At 32.0% G+C, this 21,442-nt stretch overlaps 1 protein-coding gene across 1 annotated transcript; it reads right to left on the bottom strand.

Annotated features, from left to right (window-relative positions):
- Positions 1-763: 763 nt before the first annotated feature.
- LOC143573478 (uncharacterized) lies at positions 764-3,952 on the bottom strand. The gene is made up of 4 exons (XM_077058346.1): positions 3,637-3,952; positions 2,692-2,784; positions 2,158-2,308; positions 764-1,259 (listed from the first exon to the last, which is right to left on the bottom strand). The coding sequence occupies exons 1-4, from the start codon at positions 3,950-3,952 to the stop codon at positions 1,004-1,006; spliced, it is 816 nt and encodes a 271-aa protein (XP_076914461.1). The 3' UTR covers positions 764-1,003.
- Positions 3,953-21,442: the final 17,490 nt, after the last annotated feature.

Here is a 21,442-nt window from a genome sequence, read left to right as displayed (position 1 = left end):
TAATCTTTAAATGACACTGAATATAAAGGTGTGTAGTTTTCTTTTCACTGCATTCCCGTTCAATAAATTTGTTTGAAATTGAGTCGTATTAAAAAAAGAGTACCTGTATACCAAAAGTCTATACAAGTGTCGATACCATAGCGGTACTTGATCCAAACTAATTTCAACCAAATAATATCGATATCAATATTCTCAGAATGGGTATCTATATTCGTTATTATAGTTTTCATACCTGCGTTTACCTTTTTTACTCCACATTCCTTTATAAATCATATTTAAAAGAGAGTTGTATTCAATATAGTAAGCTTTATTGGACTTGGTGCTAATATTCGTTGTTATGATTTTCAAGGCTTTATTTAAAATTTATTTTCTCGACATGTTTTTGTTGAAAAAGGAGTTATATTCTATATAATTTTTTCTATGGTGTCACAGCCCATACAAGTGAATCCAACTGAACATGAGTGCCTGTACCATCGGTTTCAGTGTCGGTGTTATAAAAACGATTCACATTCATTTTTACTATTTCCAATTGATGTAAATCACACGTCGATATCCTTGTGGGTATATCACGACTTTAGCTTTGGGTTTCTCATCCTGTTGCTGTTGCGAGAGCGTGTACCGTAATGAATCGAGCCAATACCGACCAAATTCCCGATGCATTGCGCAAGAGAATCCCACTAATTACTAGCTAGATACTAAATTATTCCGGATTTATACAAATCCGGACATATAATAACTTGCAGGCACAGTAAGTCCAGAAAAGTAATATACAAGCCCATTAGAAGTGAGTTGACTCACTAGCGGATTAATGTTCCATAAAAGGAAATCAACTTACAATAGTCACAAATTAACATTGATGACTGCAAAACATCTGATTTATTTTTGCAAATTTTTGCAGTAAAAGTTTAGCGCAACCGGAAGATGTTCATCACGGTCCACACGATAATAAATATTAAAACAAAAACAAGCTAGTAAAACCCACAATGACAATATAAGTAATGATCTAACCGTTGGTTTTTGCCGGTGAACCCTTGGTGTCAGGTGACTCGTCATATGCTATTGAGATCAACTCGGATCTAAATTTATCTTTTTCATCAGTATTTACAGCCTTGGTGACATTTTTAATATCAGTTTTAGGAAGCTCGGGTGAAGTTGTATCAGTATCCGGTAGAGAATAAGCTAGCGCGATTAACGACTCTCTTGTTGAGTCCACAGAAACTTCACTTACACCTTCTCTTTTAGCCATATAACACCTAGTCCTGTTGATATATATTACGATAAGAGTCGAGCCAAAATAATAAAAATATACACACCAATTTAACCATGGTTTAGCTAACCAAGGTGCACCAAACTCAAGATTTGTGTCACATATGAAGAGAGCGAAGATCCAACTTGAGATATTAAGCATCTTTAACTATTATGACACATAGTTTCAAGCCACTTGGTGCAATAACATAGTTGACTAATAACACATTACTATTAACAACTTCACACAAATAGACACATTCATGACCTAGAAAACCCTTAAGAAACGCTCACAAGCCTGACCAATATCCAGTGGGACAAGATAGAGCACAGCTTATGCAGCCAATAACGAATAGACTATTTGACGGTCCGTTAAAGGTAACAGAGACTATGAAAGCAGTTATTTGTTTTGCTCAAGTCTGATTTACTTGACGTGTCAAAGTCAACATAATATCAAGAGTCAACCACAAACATTGACAACAAAACATGCAATTGCATATAGTTAAGGTGAGAAATACAAGTTAAATTATACTTCAGCTTCATCATTACTTAATTTGTGCCGGTACCAAAAAAAAGTTTTTGCATTCCACAAGCAATTATTTCAAGTTCACTCATTATTAGTGTGCTAAATAAAGATGACCAAGTACTTAAGTTAAGTGTCATGCATTAAAACGATTATGCCTATCTTAAAATCAATTATTTAAGCATACATATCACTGCTTAATTGAAATAGTCACAAAAACTAAAACATTACAAAAATAAATTAAAGTACTTTAACAGATCAATTAGCAGGTTTACTTTTAAGAACCATTGACCCGTTAAAGATCAAACACAATCCAAATTTACCAATTTATCGGTCAACGGTCAAATTTGCCACGTCTAAACGCCTCACAGTCTACCCTTCCAGCTTACCAGGACAAATATTCCCATTGCAAAAAGCGTTTTCTCTTCCATCCTGCAGACTCGCACGAGTCACCATCCTCCACTCCATCATTGACCAAATCCTTAACTTGGTGCCGCCACACGAATCCGTTTCCGTACCCGTACCAATAACCACTTTTAACTGTAGAAAAGAAACTCAATTTACCTCTACTAAACCCTACAATAACCACTACCTCTAGATCTTACCAAAACGTCTACGTTTCAATCCATATCAAACCAAAAGCTAAAATTAACAAAATCATACTATCAATTAACCGATCTTAATACCTAAAACAAACCAGTTCAATCCACACAACATTAACACAATTAAAACCCCTAACTACAAAATTACCTTCAATAAACTCAAACCCAAATCAGTTTCAATCATCAATTCATCAAAATCAGTTCAAAAAAAAACAATAATCACTAATCAAACAGACAAACCCAGATCAAAAAACTTGTAAACAGATCATTATAATCTTGAAGTTAAATAATATTAAGAAAAGTTAGGGTTTTGGATGATACCTTGTGTGTGTGTTTTTGTAGACTTTTGCTGGGGGTGTGCTGATGCCTTTTTTGGAAACGATGATGACCGGCAAAGTGTTGAATATATACCGACTTTTGGTTGGATAACATTTTAATTATTTTCTTGTAATAAACTTCATTTAATTAATATAATATTATTGTTATTATTTTATTAATAGTTTTGGTTTCGACTAAAGAACTCTTTGGTTCATGTGTCGGTGATAAAGTGGTAAAGGAAATATTTGGTGTTTTATTTAGTTCGGTGGCATCGAGTGATGATATTAGACTAAGTGAGTACGTGACACTCACTAGTTATATCCTTCACTGAACAGGTTTTATCTCACTGTATTGTCGTGCCTTCGGATGAGGGTTTACGGGCGTTGGCCTTAGGTGAGGATTTTTCTCCGGATCAAAGAGCGAGTGTATTCCGATGTGGTGAATTTAGTTAGTAGCTCATTTGAAAGATTAGTCGGTCGTTAAAAACAATATAATTAAATTTCGATAAGTTATAATCAATTTGAAATTACTAAAATTATCATTTGAAATATGTCTGTCAGTTGTGATTTTTATTACTGAAATAAAACAACAACAACAACAAACGTACCACTAAATCCCACCAATAGCAAAAGTTATTAGTAGGGTCTGTGAAAGGTGTGATGTAGACAAACCTTACCTCTATCCATGAGGATAGAGAGGCTGCTTCTAAAGAGACTCCCGGCTCCAAAGCATGCAACATACATATACACATATACAAATACAAAACATATAGTGATAAAGTGGCGTAGGCAAATACCAACCCATATGAAATCATAGAATCCAAATAGACATACCAACAAAAGAACAAGCATAAACAAAATCCCCTAAAATGTAGAAGAGACTACGTCCATACGCTAAAGGTAAGTTTTAAAAGCGGCAATCTCTATGGCTCCTTAACCTTAAGCATACGTCTCCATGAAACCCTATCGTGGACCATGTTCTCAGAGAGGTGTAACTCTAGAAAATTCTGTCTAATCCGCTCATCCCAAGTTAATTTGGGTCTGCCTCCACTCTTCCTTCCTTCTACATTGAGGGTTTTCACTGCTCTGACTGCGATGTTACCTATCTTCTCTTCACATGTCCATATCATCTCAGTCTCCCCTCTTTTATTTTTTTCACATATACTAACAACTCCTAGTTGTTCCCTAAAAATCTCATTTGTTATTCGGTCCAACCTTGTGTGCCCACACATCCACCTCAGTATCCTCATATCCGCCACCTCCATCTTACGCGCTTGTGTTTTCTTGATAGCCCAACAGTATGTCCCATATAACAAAGCAGGAATAACCGCGATCCTGTAAAATTTCCCTTTTAATTTAGCTGGGAACCTCCTATTACACAAAACCCTCGTAGCTGCTCTCCACCTAGACCAGCCCGCCTGAATGCCATGGGGTTACGTCATTGTCCATCTCCCCAACTCTTTGTACAAACGATCCTAAGTATTTGAACTTAGTAGTTTGTGGAACCACTTGACCCTCTATGGTGATTTGAGAGTCCTCGTCGTCTCCAGCACCACTGAAATCACAATATATATATTTTATTACTGAAATCTCATGTATATACCACAAAATATATATTTTTGATAAATAAATAATATTAAATACAATGTGAATGAGAGAGAAGAGAGGGTTAGTTTTATGGTAGAACACACTAAACATATTTCTTTAGGTGAAGGAAAGAGAAAGAGAGCGGGGATGAATTGTGAATAAGATGTGGATACATGGAGACTTCAGACCATTTACTTGTATTGTGTGAGATAGCTAAATCAATTTGGTTGCAGATTTTTATTTGAAATCATATTCAAATACTGTTAGATGTGAGCTCAGTTAGAGAAATGTATAGTTCGGAGAAAACCAAGCTTATTTTTTTTTTAAAAAGGAGGCGTTGCATACGGTTATTATGGTCACAATATAGACTATTTGGAGGTGCGGAAAGAAAGAGATCTTCGAAGGTAGGAAGCACTAGGATAAAAGAATAGTGGGGATTATAAAGGAAGAGACAGACATTCTTGACTGTACATAGGTAAGTCACCTAAGATGCATTCATACTTCTAGTAGGGGGCGGTCATTAATGTTACGTATAATTGTATATGTAAAACGTTCATTGTTGTGTTTGGTCTCTGTTGACCAACTTTGGTCACAACACAGTTTTTCGGTAATAAAAGTATAGTCGTTCAAAAATAAGAGAAGGAAAGGGAACAAAAGATGGTGGGTTTCGACTAATTTAAAGGTTGTGAGCATTCATTTAGCTCAACTTGTTTTTTAATTCTTTTTTGCTGGACGACCAATTTGGATCACTGACAACCACTTGATATTTCTGATTGCTATAAGAATTATTAGTTGGACTAGATTTTAAGACTTGTTATTCCGGATTTTCTTAAACCATATGCTATAAAGTATATAATAACATATTTTTCATTGTTTTTTTACTTTGAGATCATTACCATATTTCTTATCTACATCTTATTATACTATTAAAACAAGCAAGAGTTTTCACATGACATCATTCTAGGGTATCCATCTAGATGTCAAGTAGATGACACATGTTTCCTATCTTAATAATGTCAACTACCCCATTCATATTATATGAACCTTAACATTAAAAACCCTAATAAACATTTTTGTTTTCCTCTCTCTCTTACGATTTAGGCAATTTTCCCTACAATTCCTTCTCCTTCTTTCTCTTCGGCCCTCTCAATAGCGTTCATGGTAATTCCTGACCTAAATATTCATTCAGGGTTATTGCTTCATGAATCGTCTCTTCCAATAATCATTGTCATTGGTTCCATATTTCCTAACCCTAATCAAAAGCTCCGTTGATTCCTATTTATCAATACCTGCAAAATTGATTATTGTCTAATCAACACCCATCGCCATTTTCAAATTTGAATCCCATGTAATACCATCTCTGATTTTTTGAGATTTCTTAAAGTACCTAGTATTTCATTTGTATTTCTAAATTATTTGAAATCCAATTGAGTTTTTAATTAACGTTCGTCTTCAATACTCTCATATCTCATTTATTAATTCTAATCTCAATATCAATGACCAATCACTATTGTTTGATTTATGTGATTATGATCCTATTTCATGGTTTGTGTTCATCGTTTAAAGATTTCAATTATTTAGTCAATTAGTTATTTGCACATTGTATCAATTAGATTAAATTAAATGTAATCTTATTTCAAATTAATTACTTAGTCAACTATTTTGTAAATTTTCTAAATATAAATCCTTAATTAAGTTTTCCATAAATTAAGTTTTACATAACATTTTTATAATCAACTGTATTTTGAACTTTCCATCATTGAAAATTTTTAAAAATCAATATATAATTTGAATCATGTATTGATGATATGTATTATACATCCTCAAATTAACTCATTCGGTTTTCAGCTATATAATATCACTTTTACTAATACATTTCACGCTGCAAATCAGTACAAACATTCTCTTAACCTTCATTTACATCCAAGGTTTGTAATTCTTTTTCTTGAAAGTACAATGTAATTCCTTTTGTTATATATAGAGAGAGAGAAAAAGAAAATGATTCAAATAAAAAACAATTGTTTTATGAGAAGTGTGAGAGGACTTTAAAATAAAATACACCACCTAAATAGGACACTATATCATGTAAATAGGAAACTATACAACTTTTAGAAACTACCAATCTCAAACGCTAGATCCTAGATCCAAAGGTCTACATCTATTCTTATGATTCTCACAAAATTATTGTTTTTTACGTTAACCCTACCCTATATATATATATATATATATATATATATATATATATATATTTGATATATCAATGTTGTTAATGTAAACACTCTCATCATTTCTCAAACAGGACAAATGAAGATTCATTAACTTACATCTCAAGTATTTCAAGTGGGTTTGCTCTCAAGATTTATACAAATTAAATAGTTTTAAGTTTGATACATTAGATTTTTTGTGCATTAAATAGATTTCTGCACATTCATATACTGTGATTCTGACTCAATTTAGCTATTACTAAGATATCCAATGTGGAAGAGGACAAATAACCTTTTATGAGGATACTTGACCTACATTTGTTATGTGGCGCTCTATTTACTTTTTTTTGTTTACTACTAATATGGCAGATGTTAATCTTATCATTGTAGGATGTTATTCTATATCAATTTTTTGTGCATCAGTTGAATTTTATTCATTTTGAAGTTTCTTATTTGCTTTAAAATCAATTTTGTATGCATCAGTTGAATATTATTTGTTTTGAATTTTCTTATTTGTTTTAAAATTTAGAGAGAGGCTATGGATTTGAATAAATTTGCACGTGAAAGCTTGCAACTTTCAATTTTTTATATTTTAATCATTTATAATTATGTCTAAATATCAAAATTAATGTCTAAATTAACCCCATTTTAATATTTCAAAAATCAAAAAACTTTTCATACTATTCAACCTTTTAAATTTGTCAAATTTGCCAAATTAATTTAATAACATATTTAAACCATATTAAATATTTTATTTGACAAATTCTCAACAAACTTTTAAAGTTTTCGATACTCTCCATTCTCAACAAGTTTATATTTGACCATTTTATAGTTACGTCTTAATGCCAAAATTAATGTCTAAAATAAACCCTGAATTTTAATATTTCAAAATTAGGTTTGTGGCCCGTGTATCACACGAATAGAAATTAATAAATTCGTCAGGTAAAGGTAAACATATATGATTGTTTATTAGAATAAATATAAAATTATGATTTTATGTGTAAAAATGATTTTAAGTAAATATTATGTTTTTTTGTAATTAGAATAAATTGGATGTGCACTGATTGCGGTGCGAGCATATAATGTATATATGTGTGAACCATTGGGTAGGCAAAAGTGAAATTGCACTAATTTTGACGTTATTTTACTAATCTCATGAAAATAACTTAAAACTGGCGGAAGGTTAATCAGACATCATGTGGTGGCGTTGATAGCCGAAAGACAAGGGTACATGTGCCAATCAGCCGGTGTCTCGATGATTGAGTGTTATGTGCCTTATGTCCAAAGCTTGATGCAAAACTACTATCGAGCCGGGGGTCTCAGAAGCAGCCTCTCTATTCCTAAATGGTAGAGGTAAGACTTTCTACATCTTACCCTCCTCAGACCCTACCATGATTTGTTATTGGTGGGATATACTGAGTACGATGATGATGATGATGATGACGACGACGACGACGACGATGATGATGAAAATAAATCGGATGAATAGAAAGTTATGAGAATTGCAGGTTCACAATTTAACAATTTAATGTATTTGCTAGTAAATTTATTATTATGTGTATAAGATTAGAATATTACATAATCGTTAGACGTAAAAATTTGTATTAACACTTAAAATATAATATTGAAAAACATTAAGTTAAAAATAAATGTTACGTCTATGTTATTAGCATGCTAATTATGAACGAAATTTGAATGAAATTACAAATAAAGAAGGGTGCTGCTAAACGTACCCTCACTTACACCATTTTTACTAAACACACACCATTTTTACTAAGCCCAAGGTTCAGTTTGCGGATGAGCCTGTTATCTTTGGGGCGGGCCGTAGTAAACAGGAGACGATTCCGGCTCCTACTTGGAAGCCCATTTCAACTTCGGGGGCTGGCCCATCAAAGTGTCCGATGGCCGTTGACTCAAATCATATGGAGAGTGCTTCACAAAAGAAGATTGAGGATCAAACCAAACCGCATGAGCTTAAGGTTAGTAACAAATTTTCAAACCTTGATCAAGACAACTATGTTGAGGATGATTATGAAATATTTAAAAGGGATGTGGATTCTGAGTCAGATGGAACGACCCGTTATATGACAAATGACAGTTTAAGGAGCAAAAGGAAGAACATGCATAGGAGAAAGCCACAATATCATTGATTGTAGTGTTTCTTAGTTTGTTTGGTTTATGTTTCTTATGTTTCTAGTTTGTTTTACTTTGGTTTGTGGTCTCCTCCCGTCCAGGGTTTTATGTCCAGGATAGGGGAAATGCACTTGTTTGTAACCACTTTTTTGTTTAAGTAAATTTTACCAAGGGCAACGCCCTTTTACCAAAAAAACCCGAACCCTAAACCCGAAACCCGAAACCCTAAACCTTAAACCCGAACCCGAAACCCTAAACCCGAAAACCTAAACCCTAAACCCTTCGGGCTTAGTATTATGTTTTCATTTTGTGGTCAACCTCCTCCATGGTAAATATCCAGGAGGGGGAAGATGCACTAGTTTGTATTTTTCTTTTTTCTTTTCAGTAAATTTTACCAAGGTCAATGCCCTTTTACAAAAAAAAAACCCTAAACCTGAACCCTAAACCCGAAATCATAAAAAAAAACGTGACTTGAAAAAAAAATATTAAATACTTAATTTTGTGCTAATTTGGTAATTATATAATTTTAAGGGGTGATATAAAAGTTGATTTACAGGAGGGGTATGCAAAGCAACCAGGGGGTACGTTTAGCCTGACATATTAAAACATAAATTTTAATTATAATTCAAATTATGTAATTCAATAATTATTAAAATTGGTAAGACTCTATCTGACATCATATGTGGATATGTTAGAATGATGTCATGTGTCTACATTATTTTCTTTTAATAGTACAGTAAGATTCAAAAAAACTTTTCATTTTTGTTTGAAGTTGACTAATTAACTAATTTGCTGTGAAATCTTTTCATTATGACGAAATTATTTAGAAAAATTAGTACAATACCATCGTATTGAGTTTATATATTTTTCTATATATATAAAAGTTAACCCTAGCCTTTGGATTTAATAGACCAATTCTCAACAAAAGTGAATCGAGTCTTTGTTTATATATATTATATTTTATGGACTAATTCTCAATAAACTATAAAATATTTTGATATTCTCCAATCTCATCAAACTTTACATTTTTTTTATGTACAATTTGTAATTATGTCTAAATGTCAAGATTAACACCTAAAATAAAGCACACGTATTTTCCATAACCAATTGTATTAAATAATTTTTTTAAATATCATATAAGTTCCATATTATAAACCGCATATACCAAAATTAATGTCTAAAATAAAACCCGCATTTTAATAATTCAAAACTTAAAAAAACTTTCCATTTTTCTAGAAGTTGAATAATTAACCAGTATGCTATTAATTTTTTTCATTATGATGAAATTATTGTCAAGATTAATACATAGTCACTGTGTTCACCGTACAAAAGGATAATATGTTTCTTGTATAATGTTTGAAATCCTAATCCTATGGCAGATTTTAACATCATATAATGTTTTGGTATTTATTTCTTTTTTAACCAGGGCCTTGATTTTAGCATCAACTTGATCTTTATATAAACAATTTGACATTACTCATTCTACACGGGTCACTAATTTGTTTATTCGTTGATATGTTAATCTTACTACAATATTAAAACAAGCCTATGTAAACATATTGCATTATTCTAAAGTGTTCATATAGGATGTCACATAAGCATTTACCTAATATAACACTTCTTAATAATAATGAATTTTAATAAATAATAAATATTTTCACAAAAATAGTAATACTTTTGCTTGCAGTTACATTCTTTTTAATCATGTTAATTATTAAAGTTGTGTTATAACATCACTATTTCTTCCTCTCAAGTGCTTCAATTTCTATAAAAGGCTACTCAGTTTAAAAAAATTAATTTATATTAAAGGTATTCATTCTACCTATAATTTAGACGTTTTAGCAATACTATAAAATAATATAATGAGGTTTAAAGATATAATATTTGAAAAGGTATGGCTTATGCTCAAGATTTGATATGTATGTACATATATAATTTTGTTATTATTTATATTATTTGCTTCGTGTTATACACCCACTAATCATCTACTATCAAACGGTAAACTCATTGCTTTAACACTATTACAAGTCTTCATGTGACTTCTGTGCTTTTGATCCAATTTCATTCGTAAAACATAAGATTTATGTAAACTTACCTATTGATGCCATTTAAAAATTTACATATTGTTTAAATATATAAACATCTCTTCATATTAGTGTTTTACTAAATATTCAGCCCGTGTAATATACAAGTCTCTAATTTGCTTTATAAATTTATATTATATGCATATAAATGATGTTTTAAATAATTTTTAATTGTGTGTAACACGAGTACTATACTAGACCCACTTTTCTAATAAAGTAAGATAAATATGACATGTGTAATTGTAATAGCAATCCCTTCCTTTGGATTCACGCTCATTTTTTCTGCTCGCCCAGGTCTGATTTGACCCACTAACATACCCAATTCCTAATTTTTCTCGACCATACTCAATTGGGATTACAAACTCCATTAAAACCCTACCTAAAGATTTTGGTAAAGTTTCACAGAAAATGTGTCATTTAAAGCTTGGAAGGAATTTTTTAGAGTATTGACCAATGCCAATGTATCTCAACCGGTATTTATCTTACACTCATACATTATATAAATGTTTCGTTAAAGTTATCAATTTTGTTTGTTTTTATGATATGTTTAGGTATTTGTCATTGCTTTTAAGTTCTTATGATATTGTTAGCTCTTTATTCTTACTAGGTTATGCTATGGGTTTGTGATTAACTATTTAGAGATTGTTTTTCAAGAAAATTACCTTGCAAGCTGGAGTTAGGTTTAAGTTTTTTTTTTTTTTTTTTTTTTTTTTGGCATAAACGGGGGAAATTGACCCATTTGCTAGGGTTTTGTGATTGAATTGTAATTGATTATCTACTTAAAAGTTTATAATTTGGATGTCAAAAAGTGCTTTAAAACATGTTTTGTTGTTCAGAGCGGGTTTCGGGCAAACAAGCCGGTATAAACAGATATGATTTAGTATGGGTCTAAAGGGTTCCGCTCAAAATAGTTTCTGGTCAAAACAGGTTCTAATCAAAATATGTTCAGGCTAATACGAGTTATATTCAACATTCTTTAAACCAGCTGCAGTCAACACATGGTCAAAGGGCATAATAGTATTATGGCAACAGGTGATTTCACACTTGACAGCTACAAACAGAGTCAACTCAGCTTCAACACCAACTAAATATGAAACAATGCCTTCCAACATCATGTCATCAACAGAGAGCTATGCCAGAGGCTTCATCAAGTAAGTTATTTGATTTTTGTTTTTAATGGTGTTTATTTGTTAAGATATATTTTCTTTGTGCTGATTACACAAGAAATTCAAATAATGGAGATTGGCAAGTAGAGGTGTATCAAAAGATGCTGCACATTTTTTTCAAGTCCATTACAGTAGCATACATAAGCACCAACAATGGCATTGTATTAAGCTTTATTTTAATTTAAAAGAAAAATGAATATTACAGTTATAGTTCTCTTTCTATTTATGTAATTTGAACATGAATTTATGATCTTAAATTTTTATGTGAAAGCTATGAAATGTATTACTTTTACTATGTTGATGCCTTATATCGGTTTCTTTCCCCTATCGTTAAATCATATCCGTAATGATAAAAGCTTCTTTGAATCCGGTGCACCCCATAACTTGGTTTATCGGTTCAAACTAAAAACCTAAAAGACTGGCCCGTTAAAAATTTTCAAATGATTCGTACCTTCGGAATCAAGTCTGGTTCAGTTATGAAACCGTGCGTTTTGTATCCTAAATCTTGGGCTATGCCTCTGAATTTTAAGAATATGAGTTAAATCTTTGTAGCTTTAAAGGGAAAAAAAATTAAAGAATACATAGAGCAAATCGTTATCGTACAAATAAAATATATAGATGTAATATGTTTTTTTCACATATAGTATGTGCTTATTGTCTAAATTTCTTTGTATTTTTTATTTTGATTATCCCGTATTTTACACGGGGTCTAAAACTAGTATTCTAATAAAAGAGAATAATTTGTGACACATGTCATTACCAAGTTTCATCTAACAATATTTTCCCCCTAAAATTCTTTACTTTTATATCATTTGAATTAATTAATCTATAATATATATAAACGAAAACATAAAAATCCTACGTGTCGCGATGTGGTCACTCCCCCTTTTTTGGAGTCATGAGATTTTCTTAATTTTGAAATGAAGGCTTCTCATGCATTTGACCCGAATTCACGGGTATGGGTCTTACCAAACCCAGATATTCCTTAAACGGGTTATAACATCTCATTAAATTAAAAATTATTTTCACCAAATTATTGATGTGAAAATCCTATAAAATAGGATATACTATTATTTATAATCAAGAAACAATTTTATAGTAAAAAAATAAGCGGGTCTTGGGTCTTACAAAACCCAGATAACTTTTAAATCGGGTTATAACATCTTAGTTATTTGTGAAACCTTTTTATCATCAAACTATAAGTATATTACAAATTTCATTACAATAAATAAAATTAAACCCAAAGAATATATGAATATTAAAAACGAGTAATGTAAAACAGCCCCCGTAATACAGGGGATAAAAACTAGTTAATATATATTTGCTATATAAAAGTCAACCTTAACGGATTATATATACCTAAATTTTATACTTAGAATAATATTTTAGTTAGAAAAATTAAATTAAGGTCCAATACCATCTCCAAATTTAAGTCAGCTCTTTTTTATATAAAATCAAATTTAATTAAATTAGTTTTTTATATAGGGTTGAGTTATTCTATAAAGGCTAATAAATTATAAAAATGAGAAGGATGAGAAGCCATAACTAATTGACACGTGTCAAGTAAGGACCAAAGAAAAAAGGGTATAAAAGTAATAGTACACATTTTCTCTCTCCACATGCAAATTACATGTTAAGTCATTCATCATTTTTAAACGTCTATATCTTTTTCATATGATATTTAAAAAAAATAAAAAATTCATCATAATAACAAGCGTTTTTTATCTTTAAGATGAATATGATTTTGTTATATAAAAATAAAATAAAAATTACGTCATTGTGTATTTTTTTCTTACCATTGTGTCTTTTTTCGTCATTGTGTCTTTCTGTTTGTCTATGTATTTTTTCGCCATTGTGTCTCTTTTGCTTACCATTGTGTCTTTTTTCGTCATTGTGTCTTTCTGTTTGTCTATGTGTTTTTTTCGCCATTGTGTCTTTTTTGCTTACCATTGTGTCTTTTTTCGTTATTTTGTCTTTCTGTTTGTCTATGTGTTTTTTTTCGCAATTGTGTATTTTTTGCTTACCATTGTGTCTTTTCGTCATTGTGTCTTTCTGTTTGTCTATGTGTTTTTTTGCAATTGTGTCTTTTTTGCTTACTGTTGTGTCTTTTTTCGTCATTGTGTCTTTCTGTTTGTCTATGTGTTTTTACGCCATTGTGTCTTTTTTGCTTACCATTGTGTCTTTTTTCGTCATTGTGTATTTCGGTTTGTCTACATGTTTTTTTCGCCCGTCTTTTTTGCTCACCATTGTGTCTTTTTTTCGTCATTGTTTCTTTCAGTTTGCCTATGTGTTTTTTTCGTCATTGTGTCTTTTTTGCTTACCATTGTGTCTTTCTGTTTGTCTATGTGTTTTTTTTCGCCATTGTGTCTTTCAACTGATCATTGTGTTTTTTTTAAATACTAATAACACCGTTGTGTAATAATATGTAAATATAATGAAAAATACCAACAACTTATCGAATACATAAAACACAATGATGAATACATATTGCACAATAACTTGAAACGTAAAACACAATAATGATTACATGTAACACAATGACCTGAAACGTAAGACACAATGGTACATACATATAACACAATTACCTGAAACGTAAAACACAATGGAATCTACATATTACACAATGACTTGAACGTAATACACAATGAAAGTAATACTATTTTTCTCAACTTAAGTGAATGTTAAGCACAATGACTAAAACACAATGATAAGTAGAAAGACAAATGTTGAGCGCAAAGACACAATGATGAAAAAAAGACAATGATTTAATCATTGTTTTAATTTTTATCTTTAAATTGAGTACCAATTAAAAAATACAATGACCAAAATCTATAACACAATGCATAACAAAAGCCAATTAAAAAACACAATGGACAACCAAATAACAAAATATAGAAAAACCCGTCAACTCTTTTTTATTTTTATATAATAATATGATTTATATTAAAGATAAAAAAACGTTTATTATTATGGTAATTTTTTTTTAAAAAATATCGTATTAAAAAGTTATAGACGTTTTAAAATGATGGAGGAATTGTCATGCGCCTTGCATGTGGAGAGAGAAAATTATCATAAGTGATTATTACCTTCATGCCATTTTCACCAATTATTAGTTTTAAATTAATCTCTACCATCCAAATCTAAGATCAATGGATTATACTCCATCTCATCATTCTCATTTTTGTTGTCCTTTATATTTTAATTTTACCCTCTTTCCATAAACTAAAAAAATTATTTTATTCATATAAACTATACTATTATATTAAACGTGAAATATAACACCATATTAAGATAGTATAAAAGGTAAAAAATTTTATATTAAGCGTTCACTATTTTATTAAATAGATCTTATTACAAATAAATTAATCAATAAACAAATATTTGTGAAATTTTATTAATTGGCAATAAAAAAACTAAAATTAATGTTTTCGGTTAATAAAGTTCGTTTTCTTAAAGTCGTGAAATTTTAGAAACATTTTCTTAAAGTCATGACATTTTAAATATTTAACACGACAATTGATATTCTAATTTAAAAACATTTTCTTAAAGTCATGAAATTATATATTTTATATTTTCATTGTTAAAAGTTACTAAGGCTAAAGGTAATGGGGCTTGGTTGAGCCCCAGGTGAGCCAAGCAAAATCTGATACGTAGGCGATGACATGACCATGGATCAAGCCCTTCAACCAAGCCCCAGAGGGTGTAGTGGTCCAGGTGATCAGGGGTTTGATCTAGTTTTTTATTTACTTGATTATTTTAAATAATACATAAAATAATAATATAAAACATTACATTAATAATAATATAAAACATTACGTTAATACTAGTCTAATACAAGATCATCGGCTCTTCTATCCCATAAATGCTCGACCAACTCATGCCGAACGTTGCCGTGTAACTCACGGCTCTTGATGATATTTATGTTGTCGAGTCGTTGTTCATTGGTGATCGTCGATTCTTGTCTTGGAATATCACCTTGATAGTTTTGGCAAATCACCTTGATAGTTTTTATAGAAAGTGTGGATTTTTATTTATAGGTAAAAAAAAAATAAAAAATAAAATATATTTGACTGGCCAACGGTAAGGTTGACCAGTCAACGGGTCCAACGGCTACATTCCCCCCCGCGGTCACAGCCACGCCGGCCGGTCACGCCCACCCTCATCTGAGGGGTGTAGCGGTGTTCGCGAGCCACGTAGGCGGCCGTGCCCACCGCTCACCCCCACTACCCTCAGTCTAACTATATTTATAAAAACATATTATAATTTTTGGTATGGCTTAGTTTTTAAAGTATGATACTAATGGTGTATTTAAAAGTAATTTTATATATATTACTAACTATATATCTACCATTTAGTGTTTATATAATGTTATAATTGCTTAATAGATTTCGCTAATTCTTAAAAAGAAGTTAGTGTCATCCAATAATTTGACATGTATTCTATATGACAAAATGACAAGTTTTCTTAATATCCGATTCGGGGGGTTTTTCGTATTTCGTTAAACTGATTCGTATTTGATTCTAATGTTAGATGTGTTTTATCTTAATTGAATGGTATTATTGTTGTTTTTATGATGTGAGGCTGGGTTATGTTTCATTTTCAGTAGGTAGAATGAGTTAATTAAGCTACATCTTTAACTAAAAGGAAACCAAGTAAAAAATCGTTCAAAGTGTGTTTTTCAAGTGTATAGTTACTTTTTAATTTTCTTTATGAAAAAAAATAGATTACTTTGTAGTATTATATGTTGTAATGCTTATCACACTATTAGGAGCACTATGTTATTTTTAAGATTTATTTAACAGGTTCCACTAATTTTGATTTGTAAGGCATAGTCGGTATTTGATAAACAGTCTTCAATTTCAGTATAAGTATAGATATAATACATTTTCACATACAATATGTATCTATTGTTTAACTTTATTTGTATTTTTATTATTTTGTGTCATGTGTTTTACGTATTATATACGTTTATGTAAGGCCCCGTTCCCTGTGCCCTACTTTGGCCTTGGATTTACTCACAAACACAGTTCTAAATATCATAGTTAACTAAAACTTTCGCGACATAAATAAAACTTCAAACATTCGTTACAAACATTCAAACTTGTCTTTAAAAATATAACATAAAACATCTTATTTAACATCATGGCAAATATTTTTGTAGATGCCAGCTTCTTTAGATCCTGCCATGTGCCCCCCTCAAGCTAACTGCTTCTGTCTATTAACCTGCGTGCATACTAAAAGTCAGCTATGCTGAGTGAGTTCTAGTTAAAGCAGGTAACATACAATACATTCACATACTTACTCACACGTATCCGTAGATACATATTACTTACTTAACTTGCTTATCTTGCTTTACATACATACTTATACGTTTTAAAGAGTCTTTCACCATATAACCTCACAAATATTATTAGGGTTTGCCACTTTTAAAGAGCCTTTCGCCCTATAACCTCACAGATATTATTAGGGTCTGCCACCCTCCTTCACAGATGTTATTTGGGTCTGCCACCCTCTTATTGTCAATTCATACACACCTTCCTTTTCTTTTTATATTTATATACTTTCATACATACTCTCAATCTTTTCTACATCATTCATATATCATACATACATCATTCATAGACATTCGTATATCATACATGCATCATTCATAAACATTCACTTAATATACACTTACCACTTAAGGTAAGTGTGTTAACTGATTACATCGAGTATGCACACAGCTGCGAAAACATGACAAAGAAGTGGGGCTAGAAACTCATCTGAGCTCGGTTCATTTCCGAGTTAACGGTAACTCCTCTCTTTAACTGGGCGCGGCTAACTGTATAACAATTACACATATCAGTTAACTACTTCTAACTATATCATACTTCTAGGTTATGGTAACCCCTAGCTACGGGGGTCCGAGGGCAGCGCCCCTGGCAGCAGGGTTTAGAGGGGCGGCAGCCCCTAGCAGGGTCCAAGGGCTAGAGCCCCTGGCTGGGGTCAAGCTACCAGATCAGGTTGGAAAAATTTTATTTCCATTAAAGGTCCTTTACTAAAATTTAATCAAAACCAATTTTTTTTTATTAAATACTTTACATCATATGCTACCGCATTCGTTATGACGAATGGTTCCATTCGTTATAACGAATGGCTTGATCTGAGATGAACGAATGACTAAGGCCATTCGTTCTTTCTATAATACGAATGAGAGGCTCATTCGTTACAAGAGCATACGAGTGTATGTTATAACGAATGACTTGATTCGCTTTTTTATCATGATGAATGGGTGGATAACGAATGACGAATGCCATTCGTTAATTCTGTAAGACGAATGAGAGGTTCATTCTTTATAAAGACACGCTAATGTATCTTATTCGTTATGACTATTTAACGAATGACCAGCGATTCGTTTGACATAACGATTGAGCATCAAACTTATCCAATCTTTGACTCAAGATGTCAAAGTCAAAATTGTCAAGAACACAATTGGTCAACGGGACCAGATTTGCGATTAAACCTCAAATCGCGATGAAACAACACAAATTTGGTATCAATAGGCTCGGAATCACAATGCCTACTAACCCAAAACCACCAAACATCTCAGGTTTAATGGTGTATTTGATCGATGTGTATACCCGGTTCATTATACAATCGATTAGCCTATCAAATGTTAATAGATTTCACTGAGAATCATTGCGTTTGTTTAGTATTTATCATTTGTACGGATCTAGGGGTACTAAACGAGCCGGACAAGTGTTTCGTTATAAAACGTACCTTTAAGCGAATCAGTTTACAAATGCGATCTAGTCTTGATGTAGGTTTTGCTCGTCACGATGCTCTAACGCCCACCAGCTCGGGTCTTTTCCTTCGGATCTTGGTTCGGGATATAAGAGGGTGTTTGTGTGTGTTTTTGAGAGTGTATGGAGGCTTAGAGATAAGAATGAGGGTTTTAGGGTTTTAGGGTGGTTTAAGGGGTTTATATACCCTTAAGCCCATGGACCTAAGGCCCATCACTCTCCCTTATTCCATCTTTTAATGTCTAAGCCCACACTCAAATATTTCATTTATCTAAACTAAAAACGACACGTTAATAAATAAACGAAATTTCTTTTATTTATTTTTATCAAAAGTAGGATGTTACAGTTTACTTCATATATTATAACAAAAATGAAAGCCAACTCGGTGGTAATTCTCCCTGCTTTCATAGTTGCATTTCATTGACGATGTTTTGGGTTTGAATCCGATGCCATCTGTTCTAGAATAGTTTTGTTCTCATGATTTATTACTTTATACCATATGTTTTACGTATTAAACTAAGGGGGGTGTTTAGGATTCCTTATTTTTACCTCCTTATAAGTTATAACTTATGATAAATTAAAAAAAATGTTTGAGTTTCCTTATCATGTGAGATGAAATATTGATAAGTCACACACTTGTGACTTATGACTTCTTCTTATAAATTATAAGGAGGTAAAAATAAAGAATCCTAGAACACCCCTAAGTATATTTGATGTCAAATACCATGCTAAGTCATCAAATCACACCCCTAATACCACTACGCCATTGCCAACATGGGTGCCACTCCCAATCTCACCAACACACTAACAACTAGCAGAGGAAAATGAGACGTTAAAGTGGGGGCTTTACAAAGAAAAATGTAACATCCTAATTTTATGAATAAGTAATAAAATATTTTATTTAAATGACTTGTGTGTTGTTATTTAATTAGGTTAGATAATAATAACAGAGTGTGGGCTTTGAGAATAAAAGATATATTAAGGGAATGTGATGGGCCTTAGGTCATGGGCTTGAGGGTATTTAAACACCATAAACCTCCATAAAACCCCAACACCCTCATTTCCATCAACCTTGGCCCCCATACACACTCAAAAACACACACACACAAGTACTCTTCTTCAATCCGGATTCAAATCAGAGCTAAAGGAGGGCAAATTTTTGTTCAATCATCACCAAACAACTAGTGAAACAAAGTCTGAAGCAAAACCGAGCCATTAGAGGTACGCTTGTAGTTTTAAGGTCATGTATTTCGTGTCGGTTTGCCAAAGGCTTTAGTAGGATGATGAATTGAACCTCATATTGTTAGAAAAACGTAAACTTTGAAAAAAACAAGTTGTTTGGGATGAGTCAGAACGAACTACTGACGTTCGGACCGAGTTAAAGTAAGAAAATGAAGTTGTTATGGCCCATAACTCGTTTCATCAATAAAACGGGCATAACGGGATGTAAGAAAGTGATTAGAATGGATCGGCATGAAAAACCAGATTCGAATCGAGTTCCTGATATACTCGATTCGTTTGGAGGAAAGAAGAATTGAATCAAAATGAAACGAATTGAACCGAAATGAAAAGAAACGAAACGAGAAACGAATCAAATTGAAACGAGTCGAATCGAAACGAATCGAATCGAACTGAAACGAATCGAATCAAATTGAATCTCGATTCGATTAGAAAGAAAACTCGATTATATTGGATTGAAAACTCGATTCATTTCGAATGAAACTCGACTCAAATGAAACTCGATTTGTTTAAACTTCAGTTTTGTGATGACTTTTTAGTAAAGGCTTATTAATGAAAATAAAATTTTTCCAAGGTGACCTGCCAGCTCACCCCTGCCAGGGGCTTTGCCCCTTAGACCCTGTTAGGGTCTGCCACCCTGACCCTGTTAGCTAGGGGTTTCACTTACTTAGAATGTGATCTAGTTAGGGTAGTTAATTGATACTTATAATTGTAACACAGTTAGCCATGCACAACTAAGTAGGGTATTACAGTTAACTCAGAAAGAAACAGGACTCAGGTGAGTTTCTAGCCCCTTTCTCTGCTATGTTTTGTGGGTTGCGTGCATACTCCTATGTGATAGGTTAATACACTTATTATATTTGGTAAGTGTGTGATATGTTAATGTGTATGTATAGACGTATGTTATATATATAAAAGAAAGAAGGTATGTACGGATGTATGGTTGAATGAGCAAGAAGGGAACAAACCCTAATAATATATGCGAATGCAGGGAACAAACCCTAATAATATTTGAAAATTTAAGGAACATACTCTAATAATATCTGCAAACTTAGGGACTAGACCCAAATAATATATGCGAAGGTTATAGGGAGATAGACTCTTTATAATGTGCGAATGGTTATGTATGTACTTTGTAAGTTAAAGTAAGAAAGTAAAAAAGAATGAATGTATGAAAGAAATGTAAACATGTTAAGTATTTAATATGTACCTTCGGGTATGTATATATATATATATATATATATATATATATATATATATATATATATATATATATATATATATATATGGGATATTGGTTTTTAATACTCCCAACTTTCCCTCATTAGTAGATAACACTCCCAACTTTCTATTTGTCACCCACCACTCCCAACTTTCACCCTATTTTCCTGTACTACTCCCCGTCTAAATGAACACTAACCTCATTAATGTTTTGGACTAAAAATGTCATTCAAATTAGTTGAGGGGGTGAAAAAGAAAATTAATTTGTCTAACATATACCAAATTTGCCTCCAACCAACCCTAGATCAAGCATCACCACTCCATCCTCATCTATTACCA

Source organism: Bidens hawaiensis, unplaced genomic scaffold (assembly GCF_021521415.1).
Source record: "Bidens hawaiensis isolate Kalapana, Puna unplaced genomic scaffold, B.hawaiensis_p1.1 tig00026454_1, whole genome shotgun sequence".
In the NCBI taxonomy this organism is placed as follows: Eukaryota; Viridiplantae; Streptophyta; class Magnoliopsida; order Asterales; family Asteraceae; genus Bidens; species Bidens hawaiensis.
This window is presented reverse-complemented; position numbering and strand designations above follow the sequence as displayed.

What these genes read in the sequence shown, in the direction of transcription:
- LOC143573478 (XM_077058346.1), bottom strand. Translation starts at nt 3,952, where the DNA reads ATGGAGGTGGCGGATATGAGGATACTGAGGTGGATGTGTGGGCACACA. An exon ending in CGATAGGGTTTCATGGAGAC is followed by an intron (nt 2,785 to 3,636) that starts GTATGCTTAAGG and finishes TCCAACCAAAAG; the next exon opens with TCGGTATATATTCAACACTT. An exon ending in TACAAAAACACACACACAAG is followed by an intron (nt 2,309 to 2,691) that starts GTATCATCCAAA and finishes TCTTTTCTACAG; the next exon opens with TTAAAAGTGGTTATTGGTAC.